Source organism: Rhinatrema bivittatum, chromosome 5 (genome assembly GCF_901001135.1).
Source record: "Rhinatrema bivittatum chromosome 5, aRhiBiv1.1, whole genome shotgun sequence".
NCBI lineage: Eukaryota > Metazoa > Chordata > Amphibia > Gymnophiona > Rhinatrematidae > Rhinatrema > Rhinatrema bivittatum.
Window position 1 is genome coordinate 12,400,410 of NC_042619.1, and position 24,533 is coordinate 12,424,942.

Genomic DNA, 24,533 nt, shown 5'->3' on the forward strand with positions numbered 1-24,533 from the left:
TGCTCAGTGTGCCTCGTCTAAGTTCTAGGAACTGACAGACGTTTTCCATGCCGGGCTCCATTCAATGATGTCAGCCATGTGCGAGGACTAGCATCCTTGCTTGTCCTGGGAGAAATTGTTCTTCTCCATCCAATTATTAATTGTGATAAGACAATGGGTTACCATACTCTTTACTACTGGTAGTGAGTCGTGGGCAGTGAGATATAACTGCAGGCCATTGACACGGACCCAAAATTCCACCCCAATTGTTCAATCAACTCACAAAGGGGGAGCAAATTAACATTAAAAAGGGCAGCTGATAACAGACCCTTGTAGACCCCCCACCTTGATTCATACCAATCCTATTGACCACCTGGAAATAAAACCTGTGGCAGGGGCAAGCCATTTAAAGCACAGTCCTTTCACTCCCAATTGCTATAAACGACAGAGAAGAATTCCATATGCCATAGAATCGTAAGCTGCAGTTACATCTAAATATAAATAAATACTGCAATTAAAGCAGCGCACAATCATGCAGAGAGACCAAGAAGATTCCTGTACTACTATGGTTGTGCTGGAAACCGCATTGCGAGCGATGTAAAACAGTGTCAGTCAGGAAATCATTACATTCTTTATAAACAAGATTTTTCCCAAAAGTAATCAACTTTGAAACTGGTCTATAAATCTTGCACGAATGAAGCTGCAGTCTGGACATGAAGTGCAGCCAGCCCGATAGCCGAGCAGCAGCAGTACTGGGTAAAAAAAAAGCTGGGTTGGACTCCCAGCGCCAGTACCTCAGGGGTCAGCTGGGGGTTGCATGGAGGCAGTGCTTACAGCCTCCAAAGGAAGGGAGGGGACCTCCAGCTGTCGAGCACCACCACCACCTGGTGGCCAATCCAAGAGTCCACATGTGCCAGGTTCCAGCAACTCTCGGCTGCAACGGCTTATCCCAGACAGGAGAGGACAGAAGGAATAAAGACTGGAGGAAAATCTTACCTGGAACGCCTCAAGGCTCATCTTTTTCAGGAGGCCTTTGGATGCAGCAGTTTAAGTGCAATAATGATTTCAGCACCAGAAATTGTGTGCTGTATAGTTATTATGTTTTAGTATTGTGTGTTTTAATGAATTGTAACTTGCCTAGCACAGTATGCTCCCGACATAGGTGGATGATAAATATTTTAAATAAATAAATCAAATAGTTGCAAATGAAGAGTCCTGGTGTCAGAGCGCCATATGGGGCTGGTCAAACCGGAGGCCACCAGGCAATTAAAAAAAATAGAGAGAGACACAAAACCGTCGGGTTTTACTTTCAATTCGGAAAGATTTCCTTCTCATGACAGCGACTGAATTGAAATTGGTGGAATTGCACAGGGATGAGTGGGGTTATACAGCTCTTTCTGTTGTGCTCATATTGATTTGAGTTAATCAACCACTCCCTTACGTCTGGATCTCCGAGAAGAACGTTCTGCGTACGGCCGGGTTGGAAAGCCATGGAGTGGCGCCAGACTCCTCCTGTGACATTTCTTTCTGTGTGCCCAGAGAAAAACAAAACAAAAACAGCCCATCAGTCTCCAGGTATGATGAGATCTAAACTAGTGAACGAAAAACAGGAGAGAAAAAAATATCACAGAACAGCCCCCATGGACGAGAGTCCTCACTGTCGCCAGCTACCTGCTGAGAATGGAGGCCTGGGACCGTGTGGGGCTTGGCTCTCAGTTTCAGGTGATGCTCTGATCCTCCTACCATGGTGACCATCACCTCAGTCATGAGAAATCCTGCTACAAAGCAGTAGCGTCCTCCATGCTGCGATGACCAGAATGGTGGGAGAGGGTCACAGGTCACCTAAGTAATTATGCACTAGCTGCATGTTCATGGTGTGAGAATTTGCCCATTTCCAGAGTCAAATGTAGTTTCTCACACAAACTACGTCCAGGCCACTGACACCGAAACGTCTGAGCAGAGAGCCGCAGGCAGCACGCTGTACGTAAACTCCCGACTTAAAACTCCTCTCAACCTTCAGCTCCTATGCTCGCCTCCCTGGTCTCTCAAGGCACCGAGAGCAATTATTCATCTTATGATGAAAGCACAGTGCACAAGGCCTATTGTTTCAGAGCAGAGAGAAGCACTCATTCCTGTACAATTGCAGTACCCCTTGGCTTTGCAAACTATTTCTCAGCAGAAAACTAGCATCATCTTTTGTATGTGACTGCACTAACACATTTAAGGCCTGGTTTATAAAGGTTTCCAACCTTTTATGATCAGAGCCGAGGCGTCTGCACTGCTCTCTCCTGTCAGCTCTGTGCACTAACAGCAGCGGCAGTGGATCATGGCACTTGGAGACAGCCGCTTCCTTGTCTCCATTTCACTCCGCGCTCCATTTTTTTTCTTTAGGGTTAAAGCGGCATCAGAAAACAATGAACATGCTTGAAACACCCTTAAAACGTTAGTTCTGCTTTGCAATCCGAGAGCTTGCTCTTTTAAAAGGATCTCTCGCCTCCCTCTGAGCACATGGAGTTCCCTCATTCACTGACTAATTACTACCTGCACATAAACATGCACACTACAGATGTACAAACCATGCACGCTACACGTACCCACGTAAAGCATCCACGGATGCATACACTCACCCAAATACTATATGCACATTCATACAGACACGTATGCGACACATTCACAGGCAAACTGCATCGGCCCTTTCCCCACAAGCTAGGCGTCCAGACTGGACTCTCTGGGAAGGGCCGTGGCCTAGCGCTACTTTCTGGCGCCATGTGCTTCAGCTTGTACAGTGCCTGCCTACTGACAGCTAGAAACCACCGCATCAGTAACCTGTTGCTATTAATAAGGGGCAGATACCTCAGGTGGCCTCAGACCCGCAGTCACTTCCGTCTCCTTCCCATCCGAGGGGGTGCGGAGTCGCAGGAAGGAGAGCCCGAACTGCGCGTGCTTGTGGAAGGGCTGGCTGCAGATGACCCGGACCCGATCCCATTTCTCGCATGATGAAGCAGACAGAAAGTCTCCTGCAAAATCCAGCATCAGGGATGTCTCAGCAACTCTCCTTCTCTTGCACTCACAACGGATGTTAACAGGTTAACATTATTATAAAGCGCTTACATAGCAGGGCATGGGGTAGCAGCAGCATAGCAGTTAGAGCAGCAGGCTGTAAACCAGGAAAGCCTGACAACATTCCTTGTGACCGTGGGCAGTTCACCTCACCATCTTTCAGCTCAGGTACAAACTTAGATTGTGAGCCCTCTGGGGATAGGGAAATACCTACAGTACCCAAAATGATAAAGGGGATGGAACAATTCTCCTGTAAGGAAAGGCTGAAGAGGTTAGGGCTGTTCAGCTTGGAGAAGAGACGGCTGAGGGAGGATATGATAGAGGTCTTTAAGATCATGAGAGGACTTGAACGAGTAGATGTGAATCAGTTATTTACACTTTCGGATAATAGAAGGACTAGGGGGCATTCCATGAAGTTAGCAAGTAGCACATTTAAGACTAATCAGAGAAAATCCGTTTTCACTCAATGCACTTTTAAGCTCTGGAATTTGTTGCCAGAGGATGTGGTTAGTGCAGTTAGTGTAGCTGGGTTTAAAAAAGGACTGGATAAGTTCCTGGAGGAGAAGCCCATTACCTGCTATTAATCAAGATGACTTTGGGAGTAGCCACTGCTATTACTGGCATTAGAAGCATGGGATCTACTTAATGTTTTGGGTACTTGCCAGGTATTTGTAACCTGATTTGTCCACTGTTGGAAGCAGGATGCTGGGCTTGATGGACCCTCAGTCTGACCCAGTATGGCAACTTCTTAATGCTCTTAAGTATCACAAAAGGCAGAATAAAATAAAAATATTCTGTTTCACTATTCATCACTCACACATGACCTTCAGCAATTCAGCATTAAGCTCTTGGGAGCAAGAAGGCCGTAACCAGGTGAAACGTCTGACAGGCAGACTTTATTTGCCCTTTCCCCACAAGCTAGGAGTCCAGACTGGAAGGGGCGTGGCCTAGTGCTACTTTCTGGCGCCAGGTGCCACTGCATGCAGAGAAATGTTTGATAAAATTATTCTAAAGGCAGCAATATATTTACATTCCTTTCATCTACAGATTACACAGAAAGCGGTAAGAGGCATTGTCACATAATGCCACAGTGCCACCCCTAATATCCATGTAGGGTAAAACCCTGTGGCCCCTTGGAGGGTCCTGCCAAGCACTGGACGGGCCCGCCTGCACCCACGCATGTGTGTGTTTATTTACAGATTTTTGTATACAGTCATTCCGATGTACCATCACAACGGTTTACACAATTGAAATACAAAGAGATAACAATAAAACAGAATTCAATCCAATTGAATAAAATCAAATGATAGATAAAATAAACAAACAAAAAACCTATAAGATCAAACTAAAAACTTCTTACATCCTAATAAAATGATGAAATAAAAGGAAAACAGTAAAGAAAATAAGTTGCTTGGTCTTGTGTCAGTCTTGTTCTTGACGGGCTTTGCGAAATAACCAGGTTTTTAGGTATTTTTTAAAATGCTTTTATATTTGGTTGTAGCCTTAAGACAATGGGGAGGTCAGTGCTTCTATACTGGTAAGCTCCCTCACCCGCCAACTGGGTTCCTGTTTCTATGGACACGGAGACCTCTCACAACCAAGAATCACACAGCTCCTAGAAATACACTCACAGACCGAATATACACCGATAACAGGATCATCAGTCACTCCAAGACAGGCAGAGCTAACAAACTAATAAGATTATTAAGAAAAAATAGAAACTGAAAATAGAAATAAGTAAAACAGGAATTACACCACAAAGGTTAACTGAACACTTTTCACTACTTAATAGTGCCTAGGGAGGTCAGGAAAAGGCTGGCCCCAGAAGCTGAACAGGGCCTCGGCAGAGAGATCTGCTCCCTCTGTACTCCCTGCCAAGGCTGGAGAGTTTCAAAACCCTCAGAGTGAGTTCTCTGTCTCCGGGGCCAGTCAGGATATGCAGTGTTAACAGTTAGCTTTCTGGCCAATGGCACTGCAGGGAGTTTCCGTGTTACGTGCACTCAGGGATGCTGGGATGTGTGTGCTGATCAGGCCACCTTCAGTTAAGGCACCGTCCAAAGCATAAGAACATAACATACTGGGTCAGACCAAGGGTCCATCAAGCCCAGCATCCTGTTTCCAACAGTGGCCAATCCAGGCCATAAGAACCTGGCAAGTACCCAAACACTAAGTCTATTCCATGTAACCATTGCTAATGGCAGTGGCTATTCTCTAAGTGAACTTAATAGCAGGTAATGGACTTCTCCTCCAAGAACTTATCCAATCCTTTTTTAAACACAGCTATACTAACTGCACGAACCACATTCTCTGGCAACAAATTCCAGAGTTTAATTGTGCGTTGAGTAAAAAAGAACTTTCTCCGATTAGTTTTAAATGTGCTCCATGCTAACTTCATGGAGTGCCCCCTAGTCTTTCTATTATCCGAAAGAGTAAATAACCAATTCACATCTACCCATTCTAGCATCTCATGATTTTAAACACCTCTATCATATCCCCCCTCAGTCGTCTCTTCTCCAAGCTGAAAAGTCCTAACCTCTTTAGTCTTTCCTCATAGGGGAGCTGTTCCATTCTCCTTATCATTTTGGTAGCCCTTCTCTGTACCTTCTCCATCACAATTATATCTTTTTTGAGATGCGGCGACCAGAATTGTACACAGTATTCAAGGTGCGGTCTCACCATGGAGCAATACAGAGGCATTATGACATTTTCCGTTTTATTCATCATTCCTTTTCTAATAATTCCCAACATTGTTTGCTTTTTTGACTGCCGCAGCACACTGGACCAACAATTTCAATGTGTTATCCACTATGACACCTAGATCTCTTTCTTGGGTAGAGCACCTAATATGGAACCCAACATTGTGTAATTATAGCATGGGTTATTTTTCCCTATATGCATCACCTTGCACTTATCCACATTAAATTTCATCTGCCATTTGGATGCCCAATTTTCCAGTCTCACAAGGTCTTCCTGCAATTTATCACAATGTGCTTGTGATTTAACTACTCTGAACAATTTTGTGTCATCTGCAAATTTGATTATCTCACTTGTCGTATTTCTTTCCAGATCATTTATAAATATATTGAAAAGTAAGGGTCGCAATACAGATCCCTGAGGCACTCCACTGTCCACTCCCTTCCACTGAGAAATTTGTCCATTTAATCCTACTCTCTACAGTGCAGAGGTGAAACACCACCTGCATGCAAGCCAGCACACTGAAAATGAGCTCTTTGGGGAAAAAGGTCACAGGGCAGAGCAATAAGCCACAAAGCATGCAAAACTGCTGTTTCGCCATAAATGTCCATGGCATAATACGTCGAGAAAAATTTTTTTTAGTTTAGGAAGGCACTAACATCTTTATTTGTTTGCGCAGGCTTTTTCACAATTGATTATTAACTAATATTTTCAAATATTTTATTTGAATTTTATCTGTATTTAGTTATTTTATTGTATTTTTTTTGTTCTGATTTGTAGTTTTATTACTAATTTTGTTTATCTGTATATTGTTTTGTTGGCTTTGCCTATTTTATTTGTATATTGCTTTGCTTTACATTGTAATCAATCAAGTATTAAACATTCATACAACATGCTATAAATTCTTTAAGAGGAACAAACAAACATGGCCAGATGGTTTGCTAGACTATGTACATTGTGTTGGAATTTAACAGATATTGTGATTATCATCTTTGATCTGATGGTCATCCCTTTTTTCACACAAAATGTACTCACTGGAAGAAAGGAGGTAAGAAGAAGGAGAGATAATTATGCTAGAAACATTCAAGTATTTGACAGACCTCAATACATCGCAGTAAGGCTCTGCCTATCACTAATACAACCCGCAATATTTTTCCATGATTAGGCATTGGGAGAGGGGTTTTGCGTTTTTTAATCCTTCCCTTGCCAACCACCCCCCTTTCTGGGTAGATTTCACAGGGCAATAAGATCCCTTGCAGCATGTTCAATAGTCAGAGGGTTAGGCGCGGCGGAAGAAGCCAGGAGGAAGGAGCTAGAGGTGCCTCCATGATCTCAACAGCGGGGGCTAGGAGCTGGAGAGCCCCCTTGATCTCAGGGAAGAGAGGAGACGGAGAAGTACCCATGGCACATTATTATTATTATTTTTTATTTAATTAATAATTTTTGTTTAAGCTAGTAATCATCTAGCTATTTAGCTAAATTTATGTACATTTCAATGTTATTTTATTTACATTTTAATTTACTTTATTTTAACTTTTTGTAAACTGTTTTGATAAAATTTTATTTTAAAAAGCGGTATATAAATACTTTTAAATAAATAAATAAATAAATAAATAAATAAGAACTGGTTTTGAGATTCATCCAGGGTCTCAGCTGAGGAAAGTTTTGCTTTTGGAGATTTTTGACTTCTTGGTCTGAAGGGAAGGGTTGCCCCGCCTGTCTCCCTGAGGACTGGGATTGGATAACTTTTTGCCCGACAAGCAAGGGTGGGGAGAGAATGGGAGACTTTTGAAAGAGAAATCAAGACCCTCAGTGTTGGATAACTGGATTACGGTTTAAGATTTTGGAACCCATTTTTGGATTGGGAATATTTTTCCAACAAATTGGTTGATGCTGGAAGCCGCACTCTAGTTGTCCCACTCCACTGGCGAGGATAAAATTGACAGAGACTGAAGGTGCAAGAGATGGACAAGGAAACCCTGTGTTTTATTCTGGTTATCTGCTGGGTGCTGATTCTCAGTTTTGTGGTTTTCGCCTGGACCCTGTTCTTTAATGTATATTAAATACATTAAATACATTAAATACTTTAATGTATATTTCAGCTGTATATATTTCCATATATATATATTTCCATGTATATTTCCGCTGATTATAATCCATGTTTCTGTACTACTAATTTATTGTTTTATATTAATTTATAGTTTGGAATTTTGTTAACTTATTGTTTGATTACTTAATTCTGTCCTATCTTCCGACATCCATGTTTTTACTCTCCCTGTTTTAATGTAACTTCTCATTTCCACTTATACGTTAATTGGTTTTTTTCCCCTTGTTCTAATGTAAACCGGTATGATAAGACCTGGTCTTGAGTGTCGGTATAGTAAAAGAAGTTAAATAAATAAATAAATAAAATAATTTGCAGTAAAGGATTTACTTCTGGACTCCTTTTGAATTTTTTCCTGCTGATTCTAGTGGAAGGGCTGAACGGATGGACACTGGGTTGAGTCTTACTTCCTGCCTATTCTCCTCAGCTTGTTTCCTGGACATTGTTGCACCTTGGTGAGATTTCCTACCTAGAGTGTGATCCAACAAACAAATAGGAGAATAAGTTTGCACTCCAAAAAATCATCCACACAGCAAGAAGGAGATGCAAGACGAGTATACAGTCCAAAATGGAATTAATGTTTGTTCTCAAAATATAATTTTTTATTTTCAATATAAAGCGGCTACTCCAAACCTCAACATGGTAAAATACAGTCGTCAACCAGGTCCCCCGACAAGGACCCGTGTTTCGCTCAAAGCTGCGTCGGGAGGGATTAACAAGTATATTTCAAACACAGTAAATCAAAACAGAAAATAAATATATGTCAAATACTATGGACCGTATGATAGGGCAACCTTACAAGTGACGCTAGGACACATACCTTAACAGAAATTTCATGTTGAATAATTGTTCAAGTCAAGGAGAGCGGACAGTACTAACTGCAGCGTCCATTTAAAGGACCAAGTTTTGGCGCGAAGCGCTACACCAATCAGAAAGCACCAACACAGAACACGTGAACCAATAGAAAAGGACCAGAACTAAATGAAATGAAACCATTCTCTCTCGTTACTGAGTCCTTTAGGAGATAGACAATCCAGTTTAAAAATCCATTTTTGGTCCCTACGTAATAACATTTCTGAAAAGTTACCCCTGCGCACAGGGGGGGAAACACCATCAATAATCAGAAACTTGAGGTCCGCCTCTGTATGTAAATGCTGAGACCAATGGGGAGCCAAGGGTGCTGCTTCACGGCCAGTCCGAATATTGGACCGATGTTCAATGATCCGAGTGGTTTTACAACTTAAGGCAGGGGCAAACTAGCACATAAATGGCTCCTCGTGAAGCACAAGTCGTAGAGAAATTGAGATTATATACATGATGGGAAACTGAAGGTTCAAATGTGGAGCTGGGTAAAACATGGGGGCATACGGAACAATGACCACAGGGTAAAAAAACCAGACTTCAAAGCAGTTACTGCCAACTGTTGGTAGATTGCTGTGGACGGGTACTGCGAGTGGTGCGAGGCACTGAAGTGGGTTGAGACTTGCCCCGGTACAGAGGGTTGCGTGCCAGTCTCACCGGCTGTGTTTGAGCGGGCTGAGGAAAGTCCAAAAAAGGTTGTTGCAGTGAAGAGGCTGATAAAAGAAGAAGCATAAGAACCAGGCCCAGCAGATGTGTCTTCCTGGTGCACTGCTGTAGATATATCGTCTCCGGAGGAGTCGTCGGAAGAAGATGTGGCAAAGGTCACTTTCCTGCGTGCGGGGCGTGTTGTAGACATCCATGTGTAGACGAACCCCTTGGAATAGTCAGCTTCGTCCCTCTGAAATTTCTTGTATTTAACAGCCTTCAAATCACTTTTAAACTTGTCCATTCCGGGGAGCCCTTTCCTGCTCAAAGGAAAGGGAACTCTCCCCAGGGGTAGCCAGCCTTTATCTACCCTCTGACCCCATGTTGAACCGCTATTCACATGCACCCTCCTCCGTCTCGGCCTTGAAAATTCTCGTTTGTATATCTGCTACGCCCACCAGATTTTAAAAGACCAGTGAGAGCTCACTAGATGCCAATGGAAACCCCCCACTCTAGGGACGAACTCATTCTAGGGAGCCCTTCCTGCTCAAAGGAAAGGGAACTCTCCCCGGGGCCAGCCTGTCTTGCCCCTATCAAAACCACAGGGACCAGACTACCTCCGCTCTGCCAGCCTGTCTTGCCCAAATCAGCTTTTTGCCACTCTGCCTTGCTGCCATACACCAGACGACTCACTCAACTCCTTGTGGTGTTCTTGCCACTATCACGGTTCCTCAGTTTGTTGGTGCTAGTCTTTCTGCTTCCTATGTTCCCCCCTTCATTGTGCTGTAGGATGTCGATGCCACTTGTCTTGCCACTTTGCCTGTCGTGCTGCCTTCGAGGGTTCATGCATCTGTTATCAGTGCTCTCTTTTGATGCTGTCGTATGGTTTTGACACTCTCGCTGCTGCTTTGCACCTCTGTTAAAGCACTCTTGCCACTCCTGGTACCCCTTTGCCCCTTTAAAGTGCCTTAGGCTATTCATGCCACTTTGGTGCCACTTTGCCACAGTCTAAGTACCTTGGAGCTCTTTTCTCGTTCCGGTGATCGCTCCCCAGAAGTTTCATCAGAATTGATAAGAAAACTCCAATTCTGCAGCCAAAATTAGGCTGCAAATACTTCCCCCACTGACTTTAATGGGAAATCAGAAAACGAATAAAACTAATCAACCAATTGGTTTCCCCCCCCCCCCTCTATGAAACAAATGCAACGAATTTTGGTCCCGGCAAAACGAAAACTGAATTGCAACAAATGTTTTTCCTTCTGCACATCCCTACTGGTGAGTGATTGAAAGCCTGTGTGAATTAGAGACAGAGAAAGAGCATGTGTGTAACTGAGTGATTCACAGCTCATGTAAGAGACAGAGAGAGCATGTGCGTAACTGAGTGATTCACAGCCTATGTAAGAGACAGAGAAAGAGAAAGTTGTAAGCACCCCCCATTCACAGCAATCTCAGGGCACCTGGATATCAAATGTTCCCAGGTATGCAGAGCAAAGCATTTTTTGGTTTTCATTACTGGGTCTTTGTGTCTGCTATTTTGAAATATTTCATTGGTGTCTAGAAATGTTTGATATAAGTTTTTAATTATTGGATATTCCATTCATCAGCTTGTTTTGAAATTAATCTGTTCTTTTTCTTAGTATGGTTTTACTGCTATTGACTTTATATTTCTTGCTTTATTTTATGAAGATGGTGAAGTTTCTCTTTTTCCTTTGTTACACTGCATAGTGTCTCTCTGGCTTGTTGCGGTTTCCGGTATGTTTCTAGTTATGCTTTATGGTCTCTTTATTCTTTGTTAGGAGAGGGTCTGCACATGTGACTGAGGTGAGGGATTCTGCTGGCGTGTCGTTTCTGTGTAGGGCTCTATAGCAGCCTGGATTGGTCCGTTTTCCTAATAGAAGCATTGGCGTTTTAAAGGCCTGGTGTAATATTTTCAGTGTTGCCTTTTCTTAGGTAAGGTGGTTGCTGTTTGAGTGCTGGAAGCTGGTGCTGTTCTGATGTGGGAGATTTACTATTTATATAATTTATGTCCAGAAAGAGTACTCTTATTGTTCCCTTGTGTCATTCTTAACAATAAAAGTAAGAAGGGGCGTGTTTTGTTTTTTTTATTTCCGCCAGAGATTGTAACGAGCAGTGTGACACACACGTGAGTATTCTCCATCAGTTGTGTCACAATGGGGAAAAGGTTGAGAACCACTGATATAGGAGACACTGAACAAAATACAATTGTAGTACAAATCCCAAGACCATCCACCAGGTGGCAGCATTGATACAAGAACCCCCCCACCCCAGGAAAAAAGGATGAGCATAATACTAAAGCAATTCCCATCAATCTATACTGCATCATATGCAAATAAACATCTCTAAAACGCATGAAAACGAGAGGAAAAACAGACTCCAAAAAACAGAAGGGGCACAGAATATTACTGGCTCCTCCTATCGGGAGTTTACAATGCAAGATGAGAGACAGAAACAGAACAGATCATCGGCTATCATGGTACTTTTATTTCCTATCACTTCTGGTAACGGTAATAAAAGCATCAACATCAAAAGAAAACAAGAAAAATGAGGGAAATAACCACCATAAAAAAAAGGTAAGCCCAAACCGAAGAAGTCCCAGTCCTAATCGGGCTAACCACACTGAAATGAAGCCTTCTCACTCCCAGGCCTCGAGTCCACCCTCCTCGAGTTGCATATTCTGACCCTTTCCTCTAGAACGCCCTTCCATCTGCGGCGAGGGGCGCTGAGCGGGCGTGCGGGCAGGCAAGCAATGCTCGGGGGGGGGGGGGGGGGGGAAGAGGACTGCATCGCTGGCTTTACTCACCCAGCCCTTCCCCACCCTGACCCCCCCCAGTCACCTTCTCTGAACATCCGGACGCCGGTGCGGTTCTCACCCAACTTGCTGTTGGCTGGCGACATCAGCGTGGTGGCAGGGAGGAGGGTGGCGTAAGGTCGGTCCAGCGGCCAGGAGGAGCGGCCCACATCAATCTGAAGCACCGCAGAGCCGCAGTTCCCTGCAAACCAAGGGGCACAATTTCAAACTTTCCGCGCTGTCAATTGGCAGGTTTTATCGGGTATTTAGAGCACAGGAAAAAGGGACAAATAAGGGCAGAGACACTTTCAGCTACAATACTAAAAAAAGCTTTGGTGATTAGGCCCCCACGACTTCCTGCCAAGGTGGGAAATGGCAAACGTCTGACACACAAGCAGCTCTGCAGGATGGGTACTGACTGACCTCACTCTCTCTAAAGTAATAATATCCAAAGACTTTAAGACATACATAATAAGGTCCTCCAGTGAGGTCAGCATCAGCAGCAGGTAAAGTGGTCAGTTATTCGTAAGTGCGAGTCCATGTTTATTTTCCAAAAAAATATATAAATAATACCCCAAAAAATTACCCCACACACACCACACTCGTACGTTAAAAAGCATCCCATCACCACAAAAGAGAAAACATTGACCTTATACATCATTGCTTACACAAACCTATACCAAATTCAACATATAAGTAATAGCATGACAGCCATTAATGTACGATTAACAACACTACAAGAAAATAAAACAGACTCCCTGTTCGTTCACCCTTGGTATTAATATGAGCACCATCCCTGCACATTTATAGGTTACTAAGTAGCCATCGTCTACAGATAGTTAAATGCTCAAAAGGTTGGAGTGCTTTTTCAAATCGTTTCTGCACGCGAAAGTCCACTGTTCTTCCATGATGATGAATTAGTCAATTGGCTGTTCCGTATCATTTCCTTCATTTCAAAGCTTAAAATGCCCCATTACTTCCATACAATAGCCTACAAGGGGCCCTTATTTCGCCATCACAGCTTCTTCAGGGGAACTGGCGATTCTAACGACCAACACATCTCCAGTTCTTCTAATACCCCAGATAAATACCCACATACAAATGAGTGCTCCATTCCAAATAGATCTGAAAAATATAGCGACCAAAAAAATCACCTGACTTCAAACGTTTGTAGCCATATTGTATCCAAAAGGGATAACCGGACTCCTCTCCGATAACTTCTCTTTTCACGAACGCCATTTCTGGGGTAGGATAAGACTTGGAGATGTGGTGGTCATCAGAATCGCCAGATCCCCTGAAGAAGCGGTGATGGTGAAACAAGGGCCGCTTGTAGGGCATTATTATGGTATGGAATTGATGGGGCATGTCGCTTTAGCCATCTTAAGCTCATCAGATACAATCGCCTTCCGGATCCTGCTCAGAATAGTTTCACCTATACTGTTCCCCCTTCCTAGGTTTTTTTGCATCCTAAATGTCTAACTGGCATCTTTTAGCATTAAATTAATTGCAAAAGTCTTCTATTTATCATCTTCCTGGCAATAGTGCTCAGCGTGGATCACATAAAACAGCCATAATAAAAGCATAAATCCAATAACAAAATTCATACAAACCATAAAACAAGACTGCAGTTGCCATCATCCATAAGCTTCCTTAACGAGCACAGCCTTCGCTTGCTTCCTTAATGCCCTTATATCTCTCTTCCCTCTGCTGTACGGGCATCGAATTCTGCAAGACTGGCGATACACGAGAAAATGCCCCGTCTCGTTTGCTGATATTTATGCTGAGCGTAATGACTGAGCAGGAGCGTCCCACTGAGCCTTATTTCTCAGTACACGTGGTTGCGTCCCATGCAATCATTTATGAGTTAATACTAGCGTTTTAAACGTGGACCTCCATTTAATGGGAAGCAAACGTAACTCCTGTAACACAAGTGCTATTGGATTCTTAGAGGCTCAGGAAGGATGAGCAGCCTCCTATCTCAACCATAAAGCAGCTCACCCCCTGACAGGGTAACTGAACCCCGAAGGCTTACAGAGCTTCTAGAAGCCACGCAGGCAGGAACAGGTTGAAGGCGGCTCTACATGAGATCAGCAAGTGCTCCGCGGGGATTAGAGCAGGGCTGGGCTGGATGCTTAGTCTTTAAGCTTTAGCTTTGTTTCATTAAAAAAAAATTGTGTGCTAGGTTCACGGGCATAAGGTTCGTGTGAACAGCAGCAAATTAGGGAAAGTTCGCTGGTGAATTAGGAAAACTATGAAGTTCAAAGTCCTTTGCTCTTTTAGGAGTCAATAATCATCTATAGGATCCAGAATTGATCACTGATTGGGCATCACCACCATCCAGAAGCACAGGATTGGCAGGATGCTCATGGGGCATCTTCTGAGTCCAGATGCAAATGAATACACTCATCATTGGCAATGCCAATACCCGCACCCGCTTCACAGCTGGATACAAAGTGGAGGTGAAGGCCAGGGCTTAGCAGTCCGAGCTTCTGGGGTGTACCAGCTAACATATCTGATAGAACAATGGCCGTTTCTTCTGTGTAGTTTCTCGTAATCTTTAAAAGTAAAACTGTAGATGCCATCACATGCTTTGAACACCATCCTTGTGTTGCTTTAGGCTGCACTTTGGATGTCTGTGTGCAAAATTGCAGGCCTTAGTTCAACTGTGCACATCTTCCAAGGTGCCTTGCTTATGCCCTACATCCCTTACTGCCATTTTCTCTTTAAAACGGGGTCAGCCCAAGGCCGGCAGCACTCACAGTGCAGCGGCTGCTCGGTGTTCGTGCCACCCCAGGACATCCCCCAGGTTCTTCACAGCAGACACCGCCATCAGCAGCCTCTCAGGTGCCCACGCACGCACATAAACAACACTTAAAGGCCCCACGGTGGGAGACTGACAAGAAGGCTCAGGGATGATGTCACTGCTGGCTGGATATCTACACCCGGTACTTGTTCCCAGCCAGCACCCTCAGCAACAAATGCCCCTGCCTGGTGCAGCACGTTTTGCTTGTGTTCCTGCTCATTCTTGCCTCGTCTCATCCACCTTGCCCTACCTCGTTCAGTCTGATGAGTGGCCCTGAACAGAAAACCAACATGGAGAAGGAAGTCCCCAGAAGCCTCTGCTTTTCTTTAGCCTGCCTGGGCTGAATGGACTCTGAGTGACTTACAGAATGTCCCTGGATATCTGTGGAGGCAGGCAAGCTGGCACCAGGCAGGTGAGGCCTATTCATAGGGTCACAAAGGGGAGCTTCAGGCACTATTCTCAGGAGTTTGTAATCAACACAGCTACAGACGTGTTTATTATCTTGACCAGTAAGATTTTAACAGAACAAAGGACTATCTCCAGAGTGAGGGCAAATGGGCCACGCCTGGGAAAACTAATCAGGGGTAGCTAGGGATGATCTTATCATGCTGTTAACATGACAACCTATGTAAATGATTCTTTGGGCAGTCACGCAAGTCTAGAAGCTTCCACAATATTGTATGTTATCTATAAAAGAAGGGTCACTTCCTGTATACTATGAGATGCTGGTGGACGGCATGGCATCAGCATCTCCCGGGAATACTTATATTGTTCAATAAAAGATTATGATTTGTCTCCCTGGCCATAAGCGTCCTAAAAAATGGCATGGCGCTTAACAAGTCCCCCTTGCATTCACCTCGGATTGACTTCTACATGTGACCCTTGCCTTGACCAGGACTACTCTTGGCTTGCCTTCTGCCATAGACCTTTAGCCTGTCTTCTGGGTATCGCTCTGTTTGCTGCCTGCCCAGACCCAACCTGGCCCCGGACTCTCTACCTCTCCTTACCCCATTGCCTAAGCCCCGTCAGCCCCTGGAACTCAAGGGCTCAACCTGCAAGGAAAAGGGTTGGTAAAGGTGAAGCTCCTGACCAGTCCTGTCCCAGGATACATTCACCAGCTGTTGGTGTGGGTCGCACTCTAGGCTGCTATAACCACACCCCAGCAATAAGGGTCACCTTCCTTGCAGGTCCATAAGTGACAGATCCGAAAGCACAAGACTTTCTCCCTCCCAATTCTCTACTCTCTCATTCTTTCACTCTAGATTCCCAGGAGTTGTTCCCAGGGAGGGAAATCCACAGGAAAGAAACCCAGAGCTGCACTCTGCCCTAGAGAAAAGGGCCCGATGCAAACAAATTCACAAAACCTGTGGGAACAGAGGGCCCAGGAAGAGAAAGAAATCACAGCTGCATGTGAAGACATGGGAACCGCTCCTCTTGGAACTCCACCTGGAGGAGCCGCGGACCGCACCTCCGCACGTCCAAAACCACCAGAACCAGCGCAGGAGGCCCCTGCTCGGAGCCCCGGACCGCACCTCCTCACGTCCAAAACCACCAGAACCAGTGCAGGAGGCCCCTCCTCGGAACCCCGGACCGCACCACCGCACGTCCAAAACCACCAGAACCAGTGCAGGAGGCCCCTCCTCGGAGCCCCGGACCGCACCACCGCACGTCCAAAACCACCAGAACCAGTGCAGGAGGCCCCTGCTCGGAGCCCCGGACCGCACCTCCGCACGTCCAAAACCACCAGAACCAGCGCAGGAGGCCCCTGCTCGGAGCCCCGGACCGCACCTCCGCACGTCCAAAACCACCAGAACCAGCGCAGGAGGCCCCTGCTCGGAGCCCCGGACCGCACCTCCGCACGTCCAAAACCACCAGAACCAGTGCAGGAGGCCCCTGCTCGGAGCCCCGGACCGCACGTCCAAAACCACCAGAACCAGTGCAGGAGGCCCCTGCTCGGAGCCCCGGACCGCACCTCCGCACGTCCAAAACCACCAGAACCAGCGCAGGAGGCCCCTGCTCGGAGCCCCGGACCGCACCACCGCACGTCCAAAACCACCAGAACCAGCGCAGGAGGCCCCTGCTCGGAGCCCCGGACCGCACCACCGCACGTCCAAAACCACCAGAACCAGTGCAGGAGGCCCCTGCTCGGAGCCCCGGACCGCACCACCGCACGTCCAAAACCACCAGAACCAGCGCAGGAGGCCCCCTGCTCGGAGCCCCGGACCGCACCTCCGCACGTCCAAAACCACCAGAACCAGCGCAGGAGGCCCCTGCTCGGAGCCCCGGACCGCACCTCCGCACGTCCAAAACCACCAGAACCAGTGCAGGAGGCCCCTGCTCGGAGCCCCGGACCGCACGTCCAAAACCACCAGAACCAGTGCAGGAGGCCCCTGCTCGGAGCCCCGGACCGCACGTCCAAAACCACCAGAACCAGTGCAGGAGGCCCCTCCTCGGAGCCCCGGACCGCACCTCCGCACGTCCAAAACCACCAGAACCAGCGCAGGAGGCCCCTCCTCGGAGCCCCGGACCGCACCACCGCACGTCCAAAACCACCAGAACCAGTGCAGGAGGCCCCTCCTCGGAGCCCCGGACCGCACCTCCGCACGTCCAAAACCACCAGAACCAGCGCAGGAGGCCCCTGCTCGGAGCCCCGGACCGCACCACCGCACGTCCAAAACCACCAGAACCAGTGCAGGAGGCCCCTGTTCGGAGCCCCGGACCGCACCTCCGCACGTCCAAAACCACCAGAACCAGCGCAGGAGACCCCTGCTCGGAGCCCCGGACCGCACCACCGCACGTCCAAAACCACCAGAACCAGTGCAGGAGGCCCCTGCTCGGAGCCCCGGACCGCACCTCCGCACGTCCAAACCCACCAGAACCAGTGCAGGAGGCCCCTGCTCGGAGCCCCGGACCGCACCTCCTCACGTCCAAAACCACCAGAACCAGTGCAGGAGGCCCCTGCTCGGAGCCCCGGACCGCACCTCCTCACGTCCAAAACCACCAGAACCAGCGCAGGAGGCCCCTGCTCGGAGCCCCGGACCGCACCACCGCACGTCCAAACCACCAGAACCAGCGCAGGAGGCCCCTGCTCGGAGCCCCGGACCGCACCTCCGCACGTCCAAAACCACCAGAACCAGCGCAGGAGGCACCTGCTCAGAGCCCCGGACCGCACCTCCGCACGTCCAAAACCACCAGAACCAGCGCAGGAGGCCCCTGCTCGGAGCCCCGGACCGCACCTCCGCACGTCCAAAACCACCAGAACCAGCGCAGGAGGCCCCTGCTCGGAGCCCCGGACCGCACCTCCGCACGTCCAAACCACCAGAACCAGTGCAGGAGGCCCCTCCTCGGAGCCCCGGACCGCACCACCGCACGTCCAAAACCACCAGAACCAGCGCAGGAGGCCCCTGCTCGGAGCCCCGGACCGCACCTCCGCACGTCCAAAACCACCAGAACCAGCGCAGGAGGCCCCTGCTCGCAGCCCCGGACCGCACCTCCGCACGTCCAAAACCACCAGAACCAGCGCAGGAGGCCCCTGCTCGCAGCCCCGGACCGCACCTCCGCACGTCCAAAACCACCAGAACCAGCGCAGGAGGCCCCTGCTCGGAGCCCCGGACCGCACCTCCACACGTCCAAAACCACCAGAACCAGCGCAGGAGGCCCCTGCTCGGAGACCCGGACCGCACCTCCGCACGTCCAAAACCACCAGAACCAGCGCAGGAGGCCCCTGCTCGGAGCCCCGGACCGCACCTCCGCACGTCCAAAACCACCAGAACCAGCGCAGGAGGCCCCTGCTCGGAGCCCCGGACCGCACCACCGCACGTCCAAAACCACCAGAACCAGTGCAGGAGGCCCCTGCTCGGAGCCCCGGACCGCACCTCCGCACGTCCAAAACCACCAGAACCAGCGCAGGAGGCCCCTCCTCGGAGCCCCGGACCGCACCACCGCACGTCCAAAACCACCAGAACCAGCGCAGGAGGCCCCTGCTCGGAGCCCCGGACCGCACCACCGCACGTCCAAAACCACCAGAACCAGCGCAGGAGGCCCCTCCTCGGAGCCCCGGACCGCACCTCCGCACGTCCAAAACCACCAGAACCAGCGCAGGAGGCCCCTGCTCGGAGCCCCGGACCGCACCTCCGCACGTCCAAAACCACCAGAACCAGTGCAGGAGGCCCCTGCTCGGAGCCCCGGACCGCACCACCGCACGTCCAAAACCACCAGAACCAGTGCAGGAGGCCCCTCCTCGGAGCCCCGGACCGCACCTCCGCACGTCCAAAACCACCAGAACCAGTGCAAGTGGCCCCTGCTCGGAGCCCCGGACCGCACTTCCGCACATCCAAAACCACCAGAACCAGTGCAAGTGGCCCCTGCTCGGAGCCGCGGACCGCACCACCGCACGTCCAAAACCACCAGAACCAGTGCAGGAGGCCCCTCCTCGGAGCCCCGGACCGCACCTCCGCACGTCCAAAACCACCAGAACCAGTGCAAGTGGCCCCTGCTCGGAGCCGCGGACCGCACCCACCGCACGTCCAAAACCACCAGAACCAGTGCAGGAGGCCCCTCCTCGGAGCCCCGGACCGCACCTCCGCACGTCCAAAACCACCAGAACCAGCGCAGGAGGCCCCTGCTCGGAGCCCCGGACCGCACCCCCGCACGTCCAAAACCACCAGAACCAGTGCAGGAGGCCCCTGCTCGGAGCCCCGGACCGCACCACCGCACGTCCAAAACCACCAGAACCAGTGCAGGAGGCCCCCTCCTCGGAGCCCCGGACCGCACGTCCAAAACCACCAGAACCAGCGCAGGAGGCCCCTGCTCGGAGCCCCGGACCGCACCTCCGCACGTCCAAAACCACCAGAACCAGCGCAGGAGGCCCCTGCTCGGAGCCCCGGACCGCACCTCCGCATGTCCAAAACCACCAGAACCAGCGCAGGAGGCCCCTGCTCGGAGCCCCGGACCGCACCTCCGCACGTCCAAAACCACCAGAACCAGTGCAGGAGGCCCCTGCTCGGAGCCCCGGACCGCACCTCCGCACGTCCAAAACCACCAGAACCAGTGCAGGAGGCCCCTCCTCGGAGCCCCGGACCGCACCTCCGCACGTCCAAAACCACCAGAACCAGCGCAGGAGGCCCCTCCTCGGAGCCCCGGACCGCACCTCCGCACGTCCAAAACCACCAGAACCAGCGCAGGAGGCCCCTGCTCGGAGCCCCGGACCGCACCTCCGCACGTCCAAAACCACCAGAACCAGCGCAGGAGGCCCCTGCTCGGAGCCCCGGACCGCACCTCCGCACGTCCAAAACCACCAGAACCAGTGCAGGAGGCCCCTGCTCGGAGCCCCGGACCGCACGTCCAAAACCACCAGAACCAGTGCAGGAGGCCCCTGCTCGGAGCCCCGGACCGCACCTCCGCACGTCCAAAACCACCAGAACCAGTGCAGGAGGCCCCTGCTCGGAGCCCCGGACCGCACCACCGCACGTCCAAAACCACCAGAACCAGCGCAGGAGGCCCCTGCTCGGAGCCCCGGACCGCACCACCGCACGTCCAAAACCACCAGAACCAGTGCAGGAGGCCCCTGCTCGGAGCCCCGGACCGCACCACCGCACGTCCAAAACCACCAGAACCAGCGCAGGAGGCCCCTGCTCGGAGCCCCGGACCGCACCTCCGCACGTCCAAAACCACCAGAACCAGCGCAGGAGGCCCCTGCTCGGAGCCCCGGACCGCACCTCCGCACGTCCAAAACCACCAGAACCAGTGCAGGAGGCCCCTGCTCGGAGCCCCGGACCGCACGTCCAAAACCACCAGAACCAGTGCAGGAGGCCCCTGCTCGGAGCCCCGGACCGCACGTCCAAAACCACCAGAACCAGTGCAGGAGGCCCCTCCTCGGAGCCCCGGACCGCACCTCCGCACGTCCAAAACCACCAGAACCAGCGCAGGAGGCCCCTCCTCGGAGCCCCGGACCGCACCACCGCACGTCCAAAACCACCAGAACCAGTGCAGGAGGCCCCTGCTCGGAGCCCCGGACCGCACCTCCGCACGTCCAAAACCACCAGAACCAGCGCAGGAGGCCCCTGCTCGGAGCCCCGGACCGCACCACCGCACGTCCAAAACCACCACAACCAGTGCAGGAGGCCCCTGTTCGGAGCCCCGGACCGCACCTCCGCACGTCCAAAACCACCAGAACCAGCGCAGGAGACCCCTGCTCGGAGCCCCGGACCGCACCACCGCACGTCCAAAACCACCAGAACCAGTGCAGGAGGCCCCTGCTCGGAGCCCCGGACCGCACCTCCTCACGTCCAAAACCACCAGAACCAGTGCAGGAGTCCCCTGCTCGGAGCCCCGGACCGCACCTCCTCACGTCCAAAACCACCAGAACCAGTGCAGGAGGCCCCTGCTCGGAGCCCCGGACCGCACCACCGCACGTCCAAAACCACCAGAACCAGCGCAGGAGGCCCCTGCTCGGAGCCCCGGACCGCACCTCCGCACGTCCAAAACCACCAGAACCAGCGCAGGAGGCCCCTGCTCGGAGCCCCGGACCGCACCTCCGCACGTCCAAAACCACCAGAACCAGCGCAGGAGGCCCCTGCTCGGAGCCCCGGACCGCACCTCCGCACGTCCAAAACCACCAGAACCAGCGCAGGAGGCCCCTGCTCGGAGCCCCGGACCGCACCTCCGCACGTCCAAAACCACCAGAACCAGCGCAGGAGGCCCCTGCTCGGAGCCCCGGACCGCACCTCCGCACGTCCAAAACCACCAGAACCAGTGCAGGAGGCCCCTCCTCGGAGCCCCGGACCGCACCACCGCACGTCCAAAACCACCAGAACCAGCGCAGGAGGCCCCTCCTCGGAGCCCCGGACCGCACCTCCGCACGTCCAAAACCACCAGAACCAGCGCAGGAGGCCCCTGCTCGCAGCCCCGGACCGCACCTCCGCACGTCCAAAACCACCAGAACCAGCGCAGGAGGCCCCTGCTCGCAGCCCCGGACCGCACCTCCGCACGTCCAAAACCACCAGAACCAGCGCAGGAGGCCCCTGCTCGGAGCCCCGGACCGCACCTCCGCACGTCCAAAACCACCAGAACCAGCGCAGGAGGCCCCTGCTCGGAGCCCCGGACCGCACCTCCGCACGTCCAAAACCACCAGAACCAGCGCAGGAGGCCCCTGCTCGGAGCCCCGGACCGCACCTCCGCACGTCCAAAACCACCAGAACCAGCGCAGGAGGCCCCTGCTCGGAGCCCCGGACCGCACCTCCGCACGTCCAAAACCACCAGAACCAGCGCAGGAGGCCCCTCCTCGGAGCCCCGGACCGCACCACCGCACGTCCAAAACCACCAGAACCAGCGCAGGAGGCCCCTGCTCGGAGCCCCGGACCGCACCACCGCACGTCCAAAACCACCAGAACCAGCGCAGGAGGCCCCTCCTCGGAGCCCCGGACCGCACCTCCGCACGTCCAAAACCACCAGAACCAGCGCAGGAGGCCCCTGCTCGGAGCCCCGGACCGCACCTCCGCACGTCCAAAACCACCAGAACCAGTGCAGGAGGCCCCTGCTCGGAGCCCCGGACCGCACCACCGCACGTCCAAAACCACCAGAACCAGTGCAGGAGGCCCCTCCTCGGAGCCCCGGACCGCACCTCCGCACGTCCAAAACCACCAGAACCAGTGCAAGTGGCCCCTGCTCGGAGCCCCGGACCGCACCTCCGCACGTCCAAAACCACCAGAACCAGTGCAAGTGGCCCCTGCTCGGAGCCGCGGACCGCACCACCGCACGTCCAAAACCACCAGAACCAGTGCAGGAGGCCCCTCCTCGGAGCCCCGGACCGCACCTCCGCACGTCCAAAACCACCAGAACCAGTGCAAGTGGCCCCTGCTCGGAGCCGCGGACCGCACCACCGCACGTCCAAAACCACCAGAACCAGTGCAGGAGGCCCCTGCTCGGAGCCCCGGACCGCACGTCCAAAACCACCAGAACCACCAGAACCAGTGCAGGAGGCCCCTGCTCGGAGCCGCGGACCGCACCTCCGCACGTCCAAAACCACCAGAACCAGCGCAGGAGGCCCCTGCTCGGAGCCCCGGACCGCACCTCCGCACGTCCAAAACCACCAGAACCAGTGCAGGAGGCCCCTGCTCGGAGCCCCGGACCGCACCACCGCACGTCCAAAACCACCAGAACCAGTGCAGGAGGCCCCTCCTCGGAGCCCCGGACCGCACGTCCAAAACCACCAGAACCAGCGCAGGAGGCCCCTGCTCGGAGCCCCGGACCGCACCTCCGCACGTCCAAAACCACCAGAACCAGCGCAGGAGGCCCCTGCTCGGAGCCCCGGACCGCACCTCCGCACGTCCAAAACCACCAGAACCAGCGCAGGAGGCCCCTGCTCGGAGCCCCGGACCGCACCTCCGCACGTCCAAAACCACCAGAACCAGTGCAGGAGGCCCCTGCTCGGAGCCCCGGACCGCACCTCCGCACGTCCAAAACCACCAGAACCAGTGCAGGAGGCCCCTCCTCGGAGCCCCGGACCGCACCTCCGCACGTCCAAAACCACCAGAACCAGCGCAGGAGGCCCCTGCTCGGAGCCCCGGACCGCACCTCCGCACGTCCAAAACCACCAGAACCAGTGCAGGAGGCCCCTCCTCGGAGCCCCGGACCGCACCTCCGCACGTCCAAAACCACCAGAACCAGTGCAGGAGGCCCCTGCTCGGAGCCCCGGACCGCACCTCCTCACATCCAAAACCACCAGAACCAGTGCAGGAGGCCCCTGCTCGGAGCCCCGGACCGCACCTCCGCACGTCCAAAACCACCAGAACCAGCGCAGGAGGCCCCTGCTCGGAGCCCCGGACCGCACCACCGCACGTCCAAAACCACCAGAACCAGTGCAGGAGGCCCCTGCTCGGAGCGACTTCTTCCTTGTGGATGTCAGCAGGAGCCCCAGTGATATGGCCCTTACAATACCGGTGTAGAAACTGAAATACAAATCTCCCTTCCCTCCCCACAAGGTTTACCAAAGCTTCCCCCTCCCCGTGCAGTCCATGTACACTCCCATCTACTGAGCACTTCCCATGCTCCAGCGCTTCCCTCCACTTTTATTTTTTATTACAACTTTAACTAGTGGGAACCAGGCTCAGCCACAGGACTCAAGAGAAGAGAAAACAAATACAGAGGAGAGCTTTAAGTCTTTTTTTTTTTTTAAGGGAAGAAGAGACTGCAGAAGAGGAGAGAAAAAGCAAGGTGAGGGAAGGAAGAGAGGGGAAAAGCCCTGGTCCAGCAACTGGGGTTGCCCTGCTCCACTGGCTGTGCTCAACCAAGGGAGGGCGTACGAGACTTTCAGCTCAGGAGCTGCCATCCAAATGTTACTCCTGGGGGAATTCTGCGCTACCACGGAGAGCAGAATTTGCACAGAATTACCCCCCCTGCGCAAAATTGCCAAATTATGCACAGAAAAGAGCAGAGGAGACCCCAGCATGCCGCAAACGGAGGGCATCCAGCGACACACGGGAGGTGCTCCGTTCGCAGCGAAGATGAAGGCCCGGCGCGCCATTCGCAGTGAAAAGGGAAGGCCCCCGTGAGCCGCGAACGGCGCGACCGGGCCTTCA

The 24,533-nt window shown here is 52.0% G+C and overlaps 1 protein-coding gene across 1 annotated transcript in view; it reads right to left on the reverse strand.

Annotated features, from left to right (window-relative positions):
• Positions 1 to 24,533, reverse strand: part of LOC115091702 (short transient receptor potential channel 2-like) — a 263,493-nt gene that overhangs the window by 191,695 nt on the left and 47,265 nt on the right. Inside the window, exons 5-7 of the mRNA XM_029601860.1 lie at positions 12,199 to 12,354; positions 2,833 to 2,996; positions 1,421 to 1,506 (exon numbers count right to left, since the gene is read on the reverse strand). Coding sequence (XP_029457720.1) covers positions 1,421 to 1,506; positions 2,833 to 2,996; positions 12,199 to 12,354 — 406 coding nt within the window. The remainder of the gene's footprint in view (positions 1 to 1,420; positions 1,507 to 2,832; positions 2,997 to 12,198; positions 12,355 to 24,533) is intronic.